Source organism: Pseudophryne corroboree, chromosome 2 (genome assembly GCF_028390025.1).
Source record: "Pseudophryne corroboree isolate aPseCor3 chromosome 2, aPseCor3.hap2, whole genome shotgun sequence".
Lineage (NCBI taxonomy): Eukaryota > Metazoa > Chordata > Amphibia > Anura > Myobatrachidae > Pseudophryne > Pseudophryne corroboree.
Window position 1 is genome coordinate 216,837,411 of NC_086445.1, and position 15,191 is coordinate 216,852,601.

Consider the following 15,191-nt stretch of genomic DNA (forward strand, 5'->3'; position numbering starts at 1 on the left):
GTTTTGTGCATCCGGAAACTTATTGCACACCCCTCGTATTAACTATGGTTTAACAAACAATAGAGGTAGTTGGTATGAGCTATCCATTCTCCTCTCTCATAAATGAGTGTATTGTAGTAGGTTTTACAGCTTTGTATAGTAGCTCAATTTACATTAACTGGTATCCAAAAGCTTGCCGTGTCCATTTGAATGTCTCAGATATGCAATCACATTTACATAGGTTTACTCAAATCTTAGGAGACTCACTTCTGCCATTTTAAATGTTGGTATATGCTACTTTAACAGTTGTATAGTTAAATAGTACAATAGATCCATTTTTATTTGTTATTGTTGGGTTAATCAATTTACCTGTGATGTGAGTGTGAGGGATCTCATCTAGCATATGTAGCTGGTCCATATATTTCCATGAGCGAATTGCTAAAGGAGGCTCTATCTCGGAACGGTCCGTGATAATTTTCACCAGGATAAATATGCTGAAAAAGCCCATTATGATGCCAAAATTGAATGCCATCAATGAAGTTTTGCCAGAAAAGTATGCCATTGCTGTAAAGAAAAATATGCAACTTAATACAGATCAGCAACTATATTGACATACAGCAATTCCTATGTACTGTAACAGTAGGTGCCTTGTGTTGACAAGTTCCTCATCCACAAAATTTCCAGCACTGAATCAGATGAGCGTAAACATCTGAAGAGACTATGGGACATATTCCTTTTAGCTACGATTACTAGCCAACTGCCCCATGCGGTAAGTCTGTGCTAAAGCGCAATAACCTAAAGATTCTGGGTTAAGTGCCTGGAATCTAAAGGTTACCCACACAGTAAGCCACAGAGGAAAAATTCACGTTACGTACACCCGCTAGGCATGCAGAGAGCTACTAATCAAATAGTTCCTGGCAGAGGTAAGCCACACCCAATTTAATATATCCCCATGGGATCTATTTATTAAGGGGTTGGGTACAGAATGCTGGTGTCCGGGAACCTGGCAGGGGGGCGAGGCGCAACAAAGCCCCTTGCGGGCTCGCCACAGGTTCTATTACCACTCTATGGGTGCCATGGACACCCACGAGTGGGAATAGCGCTGGTGCAGCTGTTCTTGGCGGTCGGGACCCTGACATCGGTATTACGTCCGTCGGGATATTAACTACATCCCTTATTAAGATAGGATTCTTTTTGAACCTCATCAACATATTTATCTAAACATACCTGCTGAGGCAGATACAGCTAAAACCTGGCATGCAGAGTGCTTTTATGGTCATCCTTCACAAATGCAAACAAAAACAGCAACATAGGTTGCAGCCCAGTTTGCATGCACTGCCGCATAAAATGATTATGGGTTCCAAAGGAACGATGCATGATGGGAGAAGACAAAGCCATCCAGAGATGGTGTTAGGTTTTGAATAAAAGATGACAAAAAACGAGATTTATGGTACAAACTTACCGTTGTTAAATCTTTCTGCGAGGTACACTGGGCCCCACATCGGGGTGTAGAGTAGGATCTTGATCCGAGGCACCAACAGGCTCAAAGCTTTTGACTGTTCCCAAGATGCACAGCGCCGCCTCCTTTATAACCCCGCCTCCATGCACAGGGAGCTCAGTTTCGTTAACCAGCCCAATGCAGTAGCAGGTACCAGAGACAACAACTGCTTATAGCCAAGTACACCACACACTCACCACATGAGAGGGTGTCAGTGGCTATGCCAATACCAACCCAAAGAAGCTAAGTGCGTCAGGGTGGGCGCCTTGTGGAGCCCAGTGTACCTCACAGAAAGATTTAACAGTAAGTTCTTACCATAAATCTTGTTTTCTGCTGCAGGGTACACTGGGCTCCACATCGGGGATGTCCCAAAGCAGTACCTTACGGGAGGTGACGCACTGTAGCAGGCACTAGAACCCGGCGTCCAAAGGAAGCATCGGTATCAAAGGCATAGAACCTTATAAAACGTGTTCTCAGAGGACCACGTAGCCACCTTGCACAATTGTTCAAGGGTCGCACCACGGTGGGCCGCCCAAAAAGGTCCAACCGACAGAGTAGAATGGGTCTTAATGGTAGCAGGAGCTGGGTGACCAGCCTGTACATAAGCATATGCAGTCACCATTCTAATCCATCTGGCCAGAGTCTGCTTGGAAGCAGGCCAGCCACGTTTGTGAAAACCAAAAACAATACAAAAAGAAAAATCAGATTTCCTAACCGAGGAAGTTCTCTTCACATAGATACCACATCCAAAGACCGTTCTTTGGGAGACAACTCAGGAGAATTAAAGGCCGGAACCACAATCTCCTGGTTAAGGTGGAAAGAAGACACCACCTTAGGCAAATAACCTGGCCGCGTTCTAAGAACCGCCCGGTCACGGTGAAAAATCAAATAGGGAGACTTGCAGGATAAGGAACCAAAGTCCGAGACCCTTCTAGCCGAAGCAATAACCAGCAAGAATAGGACCTTAAAAGGGAAAGCCACTTAAGGTCAGCAGAGGCAAGAGACTCAAAAAAGGAGACACTTGCAAGGCCTCCAAAACCACCGACAAGTCCCAAGGGGCCTCAGGCGGCACATAAGGAAGCTGAATCCTCAACACACCCTGAGCGAATGTATGGACATCAGGTAGGGTGGCAATCTCTCTCTGAAACCAAACCGACAAGGAAGAGATGTGAACCTTGAGGGAGGCCAGACACAAGCCTAAGTCTAGGCCCTGTTGCAGAAAGGCCAATAGTTTGGCCGTACTAAACTTGAAAACGTCATGATTGTGAGACGCACACCAAGTAAAGTAAGCATTCCAAACCCTATGGTAGTTCCGAGAGGAAGCCGGCTTACGGGCCTTCAACATAGTTTGAACCATTGCCTCAGAAAAACCCTTGGCCCTCAGGACGGAAGCCTCAAGGGCCATGCCGTCAAAGCCAGACAGGCTAAATCCTGGTAAACACAAGGGCCCTTAACGAAGAGGTCTGGTTGTTGTGTAAGTAGAAGGGGACGATCCCACGAGAGACCCAGTAGATCAGAGAACCAGTGCCGTCTAGGCCATGCTGGAGCGACCAGAAGCAGGTTTCCTCCTTCTTGCTTGAGCTTCCATATTACTCTGGGCAGGAGTGACACTGGAGGGAACACGTATGGTAGCTGAAAGTTTCACGGAATTGCCAGAGTGTCCACGAATGCAGCTTGAGGATCCCTTGTCCTTGCTCCGAAGACCGGAACCTTGTGATTGTGCCGAGACGCCATCAGATCCACACCTGGAAGGCCCCATGTGTCCATGAGAAGTTGAAACACCTCCGGATGGAGGCACTCTCCTGCGTGTATGTCCTGACGACCGAGATAGTCCGCTTCCCAGTTCAGGACGCCCGGAATGAACACTGCGGATATGGCCGGCAGATGGCGTTCTGCCCACTGAAGAATCCGTGATACTTCCCTCATTGCCATGCGGCTTCGAGTGCCACCTTGATTATTTATGTACGCCACCATGGTGGCGGTGTCCGATTGTACTTGAACAGGTCTGTTCTGTATGAGATGCTGGGCCATTGTCAAAGCACTGAACACTGGCCGCAGTTGCAGAATATTTAATCGGGGAGTAGAGACTCCTCCTTGGTCCACAGACCCTGAAGAGAGTGTTGTTCCAACACCGCGCCCCAACCTCTCAGGCTGGCATCCATTGTCAGAAGGACCCAGTCGGATATCCAGAAGGGATGGTCCCTGCTCAATTGTTGGTCCTGCAGCCACCAGCTCAGTAACAGGCGGACCTCCGGAGACAATTAGATCATGTGAGATCTTATCCAGTGAGGCAGGCCGTCCCACTTGGTCAGAATTAACTTCTGCAGAGGGCGAGAGTGAAACGGAGCATACTCCTCCATGTCGAAAGCAGACACCATGAGACCCAGCACTTGCATTGCCGAATGTATCCACACTTGCGGACGAGATAGGAAGCAACGAATCCTGTCCTGAAGCTTCAAGACTTTCTCCTGAGACAGGGACAACCGTTGGTTGGGGAGTGTCCAATAACGCTCCCAGGTGTAACATGTTCCAAGCAGGAACCTGGGAGAATTTCTTCCAGTTGATCAGCCACCCGTGGGCTTTCATGCACTGGACCGTTAGATCAAGATGACACGAGAAGTTCTGGGGAATTTGCCAGGATCAACAAATTGTCCAAGTACGGTAGGATCCTGACCCCTTGACGGCGGAGTGTAGCCGTCATGACCGCCATTACTTTGGTGAAAACTCGGGGAGCCGTTGTCAACCCAAAAGGGTAACGCCCGAAACTGGTAATGAAGGTTGCCCACCGCAAGTACGGTTGATGAGATACCGCAATAGGAATATGCAGGTAGGCATCCTGTAGGTCCAGGGAGACCATATAGTCCCCAGGCTCCATGGCCTGAACAATAGAGCGCAGAGTTTCCATACGAAACTTGGAGACCCGCACATGCCGGTTCAAGGACTTCAGATGGAGAATGGCCCGCGAGGACCCGTTCTGTTTCGGAACTAGAAACAGCGGTGAATAGTACCCCCCTTGCCTCTCTGAGCCAGAGGCACCTGTACTACCACTCCTGTGGTCAGGAGGTAATGTACAACAGAGTGCAACGTGTTTGCTTTTTGCCGGATCCAGAGGCACATCTGTCAGGCAAAATCGCTGCGGGGGACGATTCTCGAAGGGCATGGCGTAACCTCGAGTGACGACTTCCCTCGCCCAGGTATCGGAAGTGGTCTTCAACCATTCCTGGGCAAAACCTAGAAGTCGGCCCCCCACATTGGGATCCCCCAGAGGGAGGCCCGCCCAGTCATGCGGCAGGCTTGTCCATTTTGGAAGCTGGCCGACGGGCGGCCCAGGCACGCTTCGGTCTGGGCAGGTCTGGAAGCACGAGCTTGCTTTGGGTACGCCTGACCTTTTGCTTTTCCTGGAGGACAAAAAAGGGCAGAGGGAAAGTACTTTTAGCCTTCTGCGTTGAAGGAGCAGTACTAGGTAGGCAAGCTGTTTTAGCAGTAGCCAGATCAGCCACAATCTTATTGAGGTCTTATCCAAAGAGAATGTCTCCCTTGAAAGGAAGCACCTCCAGGATTTTCTTGGAATCCATATCTACCGACCAGGATCTCAACCAAAGGATACGTCTGGCCAAGATGGACGTAGTAGCAGCCTTGGCTGTGAGCCCCCGAGCATAGGAGGCAGACTCCTTAAGGAACAGAGAAGCCGTGGCAATATACGAGAGACATTGTCGAGCATGCTCAGATGCAGTTCCGCCTCAAGCTGCTGAGCCCACGTCGCTGCAATTGTTGGCCTATACACAGCCCCCGTTAGGGTATAAATCGCTTTTAAACAGCCCTCCACATGTCGATCCGTCGGTTCCTTCAAAGAGGTGATGGTAGTTACTGGCAGAGCAGAGGAAACCACCATACGCGCCACATGAGAATCTACAGGCAGAGGGGTTTCCCAATTTTTACATACCTCCGCAGAGAGAGAGGATAGCAAGCCAACAGTCTCATTCGGTGTGAATTTTGTCCCTGGATTCCCGACGTATGTCAACCAGGTGTTCAGAATGGGGTAAAACTTGTTTAACCACCTTCTTACGTTTAAACCTATTCGGTTTCTTGGAGACAGTCTCAGGATCATCAGACACCTGAAGAATGTGCCGTATTGCCTCAATCAAATCCGGGACATCCCCCAATGACTTCCCTTCCCCATCAGAAACATCAGTGTCAGTGTGGTCAGTATATGAACTGTCCTCGTCAGAGGACGTGTCTGGGATAGCAGTGGATTGGGAGGAGCTGATGGCCCATTTAGAAGACGACTTAGTCTTAGGCGGGCGAGAGTGACCCTAAGATTTAGTCATAGATCGGTTCAAATGCTGCAACTGAGTGGAAAGATGATCCGCCCATGGCGGCTTCACAGCAGGGACCATAAACTGTTGCAGTGGCATAGGTGGTCCCACAGGGGGCGTCAATTTAGTCACAAGCGTGTTTAACAATGTGGAAAATGTAGCCCAAGGTGGGTCTTGTGATGCCCCAGGTGCTACAGACTCGCTGGGGGGTAAGGAACCCCCTGAACCTGAATGCTCAGCTGCCATATTCTCCTCAGTTACGTCCACGGCCTCACTACCACGCAGTGTGGGAGAAGCCCCAGCGTAGTTACCACGTGTAGCAGACATAACTATGTGCACAATATTGGGCAATCTGGTACAAAGTGTAGCAGCACTATACCTAGCAAGAACTCTCAGTAAAGTGTGCATATGATAGCACAGACCGGGTCGGGTGTTCAAGAGAGATTGTGCATTTTTCCTTGTGATTTATAGTCACCATATAGTCATATAGGTATAACAATATAGGAATAGCCCACTGAGTGAAATACCCTGCAATAAGGCAACCACGCAGCAGCTACATGCGCACACACGTATATAGTCACAAGTGTACAATGCCGAAATTATGTACCATAAACTGCACTGGACTAGCTATACAAAGTAATACTCAGTATGGCTATATGAAAATAGATATAACAATGCACAGTAAGCACTGGATGTACCACACAACCCTGTGTATGCACTCTCTTAACTAACACTGTCCCAGTGACAGGTAGAATACTCAAGTGTCCTGTAGGAAGCACAACACTGGCAGTCAGGCGGTTCCACAGAGGAGGATTTGCCCTAGCAGTCCCAGGAACAGCAAGGCTCTGTCTGTCATGGCTGCTGACCGGGAGTGAGGGAGAGGGAATTAGCTCCAGGGTGGGAACATTGCTGAAATGGCGCCCTCTGGCTGGGGGGGGGGGGAGGGGCCTCCGGTCCGACCTGCTCCCCCTGCTGGCATCCCCACCGGGTGTGCGGGCAGTGTAAAAATGAAGAGTATTCAGTATATCCCCCTGACCTGTGCCCATAAATCAACCCTGGTGGCTAGTGGAGCAGCTGCCCAGTATTCAGTGTCCATGCCAGCGCACGCGTGGCCCGTCTCCTACGGCCACGCTGGATCGCGGCACAGGAGCCCCTTACCTTCCCCTTGTCTGCGGCCCAGTGATTCAGGAGATGGCGGCGTGTGTGTGACTCGCTGTTTGAAGAAGAAGCCGGCGCCTCCACTGCAGTGACCCGGCAACCAGGGCGCGGGAGTATACAGAGCCGCTGGGGGTGATGGAGCTGCACGCAGGGAAGTCTATGAGACTTTGCCTGCAGCAGCCCTGTAATCTTCTTACAAGAATTTCTTCTTCTTTCTGTAAAAAACTAAGCTCTGTAAATATACTTACCTAGCCCCTGTCAGGATTCTCACCAGCATCCAGACCACCGGCATATCATACCCAACCCCTACCAAAGCGCTCTCTTTATCTTCACATTAAAGCTGTAATACAGCTGCAGATAAATGTCAAAGACCACACTAGCCAAGCAAATGTAGGCTTACCATACTATCCCTTTAAACCGGGATGCTCATGAATTACACAGATTCTGTGGCTAGCTGACTTCAAGCCAGCATTTCACCTGGTCTCAATTATCTCCATACTGTATGTTTCATTCCAATTATTTAGTCATGCTTGATAGTGACCACTATTCAGCCTTTGACCTGGTCTATGTAAAATGCACATTCATTTACTACACCTATTACATACATAAATACCCTACCAAGTACCCAGAATTACAATAACACTGATGGTATGCTAACAGGTGCAGATCCTGTTTCTCTGTGGCATACGTCATCACTTCTCTCAGTCCAAGCTTCAAATGGTCTCTCGCTTACAGTAATAATTAGGCAGATAACGGCACAGTGGATGGACCACTTAGTCTGTCAGGCAGCAAAAATTATACAACATACCTGACAGATGTAATAATTTGTGCTTGGATCCGACACTTGGGATGTAGTTATGTGACTGGCGGTATGCTGGGCATATATCGTCAGATATCATGGCAATACAATGTGCGATATCTCACAGTGCATGGCAAATTCAGGATTTCTAGAGGAGGGGGGGGGGGGGGGGGGGGGGTTTCCAAATGCAATCCACAGTCTCCTACTCTTTGGAACATTGGAGCAAGTGCAGGAGTCTGTATCCAGAATGTAGATCTACAATACAGAGGTCTACAGTCAATAGGTAGATCACTAATGGTAGACATGCATTAGGTCGACAGAGAATAGGCAGACAGTGGGAGGGGGGGGGGGGGGGGGGATTGACAAGGTCAGAGGGTCAACGTGTTGGTTTTTTTTTTTTTAAAAACTTTGTAGAGTTTACCATCCACGTGGACTATGACTGGGAATAGTAACCTGTGCTGAGCACAGTGAGGCACCTTGCCTGAAGTTCACTCGCCATGCGAGGGGACGTGGTACACTAATAGGGATGTTTGTGGCAGAAAAGTGACAAAACACCCCAAGCCAAAAAAAAAAAAAAGTTGCGTCTACCTATTTGTGTCGACCATTTCCATGTCAATCTTTTCTACTGTCTACCTATTCTATGTTGACCTTTTGACCCCATCAACCTAATGCATGTGTACAATTAGAGAGAGACCTATTGACTATAAACCTTTTTAGTGTAGATCTAATAATACACACCCGCGGGAGTCTGGGGGAGCAGTACAAGAACTTAGTACTGACCCTCGACATTAATGTACACATTGGTGTTTTTACACACTGGATACTATTTGGAAGACAGTATTAATATTTAACACTATAGATGGTCTATAGTCATAGGCGTGTCTGTAATGGGGGCAATGTGCATTGCACCCATTTTAAATACCTAATTTTCCAGGGTCCAGCGTCGGGCGCTGCAGTTGCGAAAAAAATTGATGCTAAAATGGCCACCACGCATGCGCAGTAGCCAAATTGGCCTGCATAACAAAGCGCGCGCCATGTTTCTGGAGGCATGCGCAGTAGACTCTGGCACAATACCAGAGACTACTGTGATGTACAGAGAAGGGGGCCCACCAAGGGGTGCAAACTGGCCCCCTCCTCTGTTAAAACGCCCCTGTCCATAGTATAGGCTGTACCAAACATATTTAACTAATGTAAATAAAATATCTTCCTGGAAGCTCCTCTCTGGTCCATAGCACTGAAGGAGGACTCCGAGTCCCCCCCCCCCACACACACACACACACACTTGGTAGAAAAAGCTGCTACCACTGGGCATGTGCAGCAGCTCCGCTCTGTCCCTTAAAATGTATGTTGATGCAGCTGTAGTAATCGTATTATATAATACTGGCAGAATACCCATGCTTCACTACGGTATGTAAAGAATAATGCCAATCTTTATCTGGGCTTCCCCTGATTGATGCTGTCAAAATGCTGGTGCTGAGGAGAATAATCCGCCTCCTTCTCTGCCCCATCCAGTCTCTGATGCTGCCCTGCTCAGTGCTGTACATGCTGGGACGACAGGCCAAGCTTCACCCGCTGTATGTTAAAAATGTTAGGCTTGCAGGCTGTTAGTCACAGGGCCCTAGGTCTCCTTGCTTAGCTTTGAAACTAAAGTATGCCTCTGCCCCCACTCGTGGGTGCCTCTGTGTAAATTGCTTAAGGAATTCCACCGTTATGCTGATGTAACCCCTCCCCTAATACTCCAATTCTTAGTTGTCTCACTAAGGGATGGTTACTAGGTATTTGTGCCTCCACCCAAGCTAATATTTAGGCTCGCCTGGGTAAGCCCCACCCTTTCTAATAATGTCCCCTAATTGTAAGTCTATATGTATCATAAATGTATATAAAGGTGCCCATTTATCACAGTATAATATTATACCTGTTCTTATGTTCTCACTTCCATGGTCTCCGGATGGAATGCCAAATTCATATTTGCATATTGTAAGTATAAATATGTGTATTTATTTATCACAAAAAGCATTTAAAGAGTGAATGTAAACATTTCTTACCAACCTAGTACGATAAATCAAATTTAATACCCCTTCCAACTATTTCCCAATCTGGAACCTATACAGTTTGTTTGCATGCAATACACAAAACTTTACAGTAATGTTAATATGAGAGTGACCCGGGTACTCCTAATATAGTAGTGCACTACAATGGTAAAAAAAAAAAAACCTAATAAAAGTGAAGCAGTAATGGATACTAAACATTCCACATTACATATTTAGCAATATAAGAATCTCCTCTCCTTTCTCAGTCTGTGAGTTATGTGCTTGTCTGAAGGCAGAATGATACTGTAGCAATTACGGACAAATATGTTGCAAGGTATTGCCACCTATGTTTCTCTTTTTACTATTGGAGAAAAGTGTGTTTTCCTCAGATGTATCTTACATCAGCTTTCCATTACTATACACAATAAAAGTATTGGAATTTATTATAATTGGAGGCTGTGATCCTTTAATACACTACATTCTGTACTGCATTATTGTCGACATCTGGAAGTGCGGATAGATAGGATAGATAGGATAGATAGGATAGATAGGATAGATAGGATAGATAGGATAGATAGGATAGATAGGATAGATAGGATAGATAGGATAGATAGGATAGATAGGATAGATAGGATAGATAGGATAGATAGGATAGATAGGATAGATAGGATAGATAGGATAGATAGGATAGATAGGATAGATAGGATAGATAGGATAGATAGGATAGATAGGATAGATAGGATAGATAGGATAGATAGGATAGATAGGATAGATAGGATAGATAGGATAGATAGGATAGATAGGATAGATGGCACCATTAGATTGAAATGCTGTAAGTTAATGCTTGGTCCCAAATAATATGCTATAAATAGTGTCTGTTATACACTTGATGTTCCCAAGCTATAGTATATGATGTTATTTCTTTGGGTCATGCTGACCTCTCTGCCCTTTGAGTTAAGATTTACAACTGCAGGAGGCTACTTGATTCCTTTCCACACCTTTAGCAATAATATGTCTCTCACTTTTAGTAATGCAAGATATAGTTCACTCCAGGCACTGTGTGTGTGTGTGTGTGTGTATAATATATATATATATATATATATATATATATATATATATATATATATATATATATATATATATAATCAGCTTAAAGTGATGCTAAGACTGTCTATGGCTGGCATTCCTGTGCTAAGTTTAACTGTGAAGGAGGTGCTTTGGCTTAAGTGTAAATGGGTGTAAAATGATTTGTGGGTCACTCACGCTTCAGCTGTGCCGAGCGCTCCCCCGACTCCTCCTTTTCAATGGAACAGCATACGGTGGCCGGAGATCACTCTCTTCATTACACAGACACCGACTCTGCTCAATCCCCAGCAACCAGAGTAGCTTCCCAGGTTGCTATGAGCCGTCACGTCCGCATGCCCTCCTCTTCCCTAGTCAGCCGCAGGGACACTGCTACACTTGCCGCATCCCGGGTCCCACTGGCATCGCTGCAGCGATCCTCTGCACTCCTCCGCTGGCACCAGCGCCGGACCTCCCCCGCTCGTCAGCTCCGAACCTCACAGCACCCGGAACCCGCTGGCGTCCTCAGCAATTCCGGCAATACGGTGAGTACTTTAAATAACACTCACACTGCCGCCCGTCAGCGCCTCTCCGTCTGCCCTGCTCCGGTCACATCACCTGGACTCCGCTGGCAGCTGTGACAATATACAGCTCTGTCAGCTGCACAGGAGATCCAGGTGTGCACTCTCGCAGGGGGAACCGCCGTCTGACTAATGCTGGTGGGGAGCTTTATTTATACTGCTCTAGGCTATGGCTCGTGCCCCCCTTCTTCCCGCCTAAGCCTCGAGCTATACCCCCCAGGTCAATGGTGCAGTAGCGCTCGTGGGGCGCTCATGGCATTCTAGAGTTTTCTGTCAGAGCTGTTATTGCCCGACAGAATGATCGCTGACAGCAATTACTGAGCCCATATAGCCTCTCCCTCTCTGTCTCTTTTGTGCTACATTACCACAGGCTGAAATGTCAAACACATGCACCCATAAACAAACTATACATATAATTTAATAAATAAAGTACAGATATTTATCCCCTCCAAATATATATATATATATATATATATATATATATATATATATATATATACACATATACATACACATATACATACACACACACATATATATAACATTTTATTACACGTATATATTTTTACACCTATTATATTTATTGTGAAATTTCTCCTAACAAGATATACTTATATGAACATCAAGCATTGAATTGTAAATGAACCAAACATTTTTTTATATTATCAATAAATATTAATTTAATGCTAAACTATCAATAATAAATAATATTCGTGTTACACTGAAAACTATGGATTTTTACAAGGCACCCCCTTCCCACCCGAGAGATGCTAGGAGTGTCTTAACCCCACAGTATTTGTTTGCAGATTGTAAGTGATAGGTGTATCAAGTTTGGTGTAAATTGCTCCAGGCATTCCAGAGTTATGCTGATACATACATCTCATAATTTGAGCTGCTGGACAAGAGGATGGGGGTTTCCAGGCAACCAGAACACCCTTGCACATTTGCCTAGGATTATGGCCTAAGATGTCTCTTCCCCAGGGGAGGTATGCAGATATTTCCCCATTCCTTCCTAGTGAAGGAACAGGGGAAAAGTAGGAGTGATCATCTGCAGCAGTGCATATACTGTAAATTGCAGCTCATCAATTATCAGATCTTCTTTTGGACATGCTGGACAATTTTAGCATGTCAGATAGACCTTAAAATACTGAATAGTCACACAATACACTGCAATTATTGGCACAACCAGCCGATTATCGATGGATCGGGCCAACAATTAAACACTGTATGCCCAGCATATTTGAAACAAAAAAAAAAGTACATAATGAAATATCTGATTTTAGCCATTCAATGCAAATAAATAAAGGCCAACAACTACTAACTTGCTCCAAAGCAATCGATGGTTTACACCCCTAACTCAAAAATCACAATTCTGTAGGCTAGCTATACCCAGCAGTGCATGTTGCTTTACTTAGGATAACTATGTATCATAAGGGTAGTCCACTGATTCTGATAAGTTTTGGGCTCGAATTATCTCCAGGCGTAATAAAAGAATCATGTATTTAGAGGAAATACAGTAAAACTATTGTACAAGCTCTGTCTGAATAATAATTCTGCTTACCTTATTCATTCAGTTGCAGTGGAAATAATAAAAATCCCGTAGTTCAACCTCTCAATAATTTTGTAGTAAATGAGCAAAAAAAACTAACGTCAGTCTCGGAGAGCTTGATAGTGAGACTCGAAGATAGACACACAGATAGGTGAGGATGACAGATCTGGAAAGTGCTGTAGAAAAAGCACGAGAATAAGACACGATACATACACGGGAATATACTGTACAATGCCCTGTGTTATACACCAGTCCAGTAATGAGCAGTGCGGGAGGATATACTGTAATGCCATTTTATACAAGTCATAGCAGTGCTGAGAGGACTCTGCCCTGTGTATACTTACACAGTAAGTAGCTCACAGACGCCGGCACAGGGGGAAGACGCTCGCAGCCTCGCACACCGTGTAGCGTTCTCTGGCTCACAGCGCTAACACTAGTGTAGGGTGACATCAACGTCTACGGTGAAGTAACAGGATTAGAGCCAACCAGAGATGTGTATTCCCTGCTCTCACTGCACTGCAGACCCGCCCAGTATCCGGGAAGCGAGACTCGTTTTATCAAGAGCTTAATTAAAATACCTGAGCCTGACAACGTGTCCACTGGCAGTAGGTGACTGTGCAGCATGGAGCTGACTGGAGTGAAGCTGTGGCAGTGTCAGCAGTTATATTGTCCATTGTTTCATGTCTAGTAGTGCAGAAACTCTTGTGTTTGCAGGACAGAAGGTGGAGAGTTTGACGAGGCGCTAACTTCAGCCACCTGAGAGTTTGTTTCTTCTCAAAGTATTTGTTCTCAAAACATTCCTCCCAACATGACCCCCTCCAGGAGGGACAGAATGTTCTGCTCCTGGACTTTACAATTAATTTATCATTGCCCTCACCTGTGCTGAAACACCTTTCTTATCCATTTACCTGTTCAACACAGGTGCCAGCAATCATACATTAAGAGAAAAGTCCAGAAGCAGAGCATTCTGTCCCTCCTGGAGAGGGTCATGTTGGGAGGTATGCTCAAAAGAAGAAATTCACAATGCTCTAATCCACAGGTTCTCAAACTCTGTCCTCAGGACCCCACACAGTGCATGTTTTCCAGGTCTCCTCACAGAATCGCAAGTAAAATAATTAGCTCCACCTGTGTACCTTTTAAAATGTGTCAGTGAGTAATTAATACACCTGTGCACCTGCTGGGTTACCTGCAAAACATGCACTGTGTGGGGTCCTGAGGACCGAGTTTGAGAACCTATGCTCTAATCCACAGGTTCTCAAACTCGGTCGTCAGGACCCCACACAGTGCATGTTTTGCAGGTAACCCAGCAGGTGCACAGCTGTATTAATTACTCACAGACACATTTTAAAAGGTCCACAGGTGGAGTTAATTATTTCATTTGAGATTCTGTGAGGAGACCTGCAAAACATGCACCGTGTGGGGTCCTGAGGACCGAGTTTGAGAACCTGTGATCTAGTTCAGAGGTTCTCAAACTCGGTCCTCGGGACCTCACACAGTGCATGTTTTGCAGGTAACCCAGCAGGTGCACAGGTGTATTAATTACTCACTGACACATTTTAAAAGGTCCACAGGTGGAGCTAATTATTTCACTTGCGATTCTGTGAGGAGACCTGCAAAACATGCACTGTGTGGGGTCCTGAGGAACGAGTTTGAGAACCTCTGATCTAGTTCATCCAGTTTCACATAATTACAAGTGAAATAATTAACTCCACTTGTCAGTGACTAATGAATACATCTGTGCACCTGCTGCGTGACCTGGAAAACGTGAACTGTTTATGGTCCTGAGGGGTGGCTGGATGATAGACCTACAATGTCTATATAGACAAGTAATAGGTTGACCACATATGGTTGACATGCATAAGGTCGACAGGTACAAGAGGTCAACATGATAATGGGCAACACATGTTTTGGGGTTTTTCACATGTTTTACCAACATTGGCTTGATTTACTATCCACGTGGACATCTATTGGGAATAGTAACCTGTGGCGAGCAGAGCGAGTCACCTTGTCCGTAGCTTGGCAGGTGAAGCGGGCCTGCGAGGGTACACGTTTGAAATGATGGCGGTCACATAACATAGATGTGGCCTAAAAAAAAAAAAAAAACTTGTGTTCACCATTTTTGTGTCGACCATTGCATAACTCCCAACATGAATCTCTCCAGGAGGGACATAATGCTCTGCTCCTGGACTTTCCTCTTAGTGTATGAGTGCCAGCACCTG

At 46.0% G+C, this 15,191-nt stretch overlaps 1 protein-coding gene across 2 annotated transcripts in view; it reads right to left on the reverse strand.

The window, feature by feature from the left end:
• Nucleotides 1–13,826, reverse strand: part of LOC135009957 (glycoprotein-N-acetylgalactosamine 3-beta-galactosyltransferase 1-like) — a 53,590-nt gene extending 39,764 nt beyond the window's left edge. Inside the window, exons 1-3 of one of the 2 annotated variants that reach the window (XM_063952314.1) lie at nucleotides 13,551–13,826; nucleotides 12,985–13,148; nucleotides 349–543 (exon numbers count right to left, since the gene is read on the reverse strand). In XM_063952314.1, the coding sequence (XP_063808384.1) occupies nucleotides 349–541 (193 nt within the window). In that variant the 5' untranslated portion in view covers nucleotides 542–543; nucleotides 12,985–13,148; nucleotides 13,551–13,826. The other variant, XM_063952313.1, reaches the window with a different exon arrangement.
• Between the last annotated feature and the right edge of the window lie 1,365 nt (nucleotides 13,827–15,191).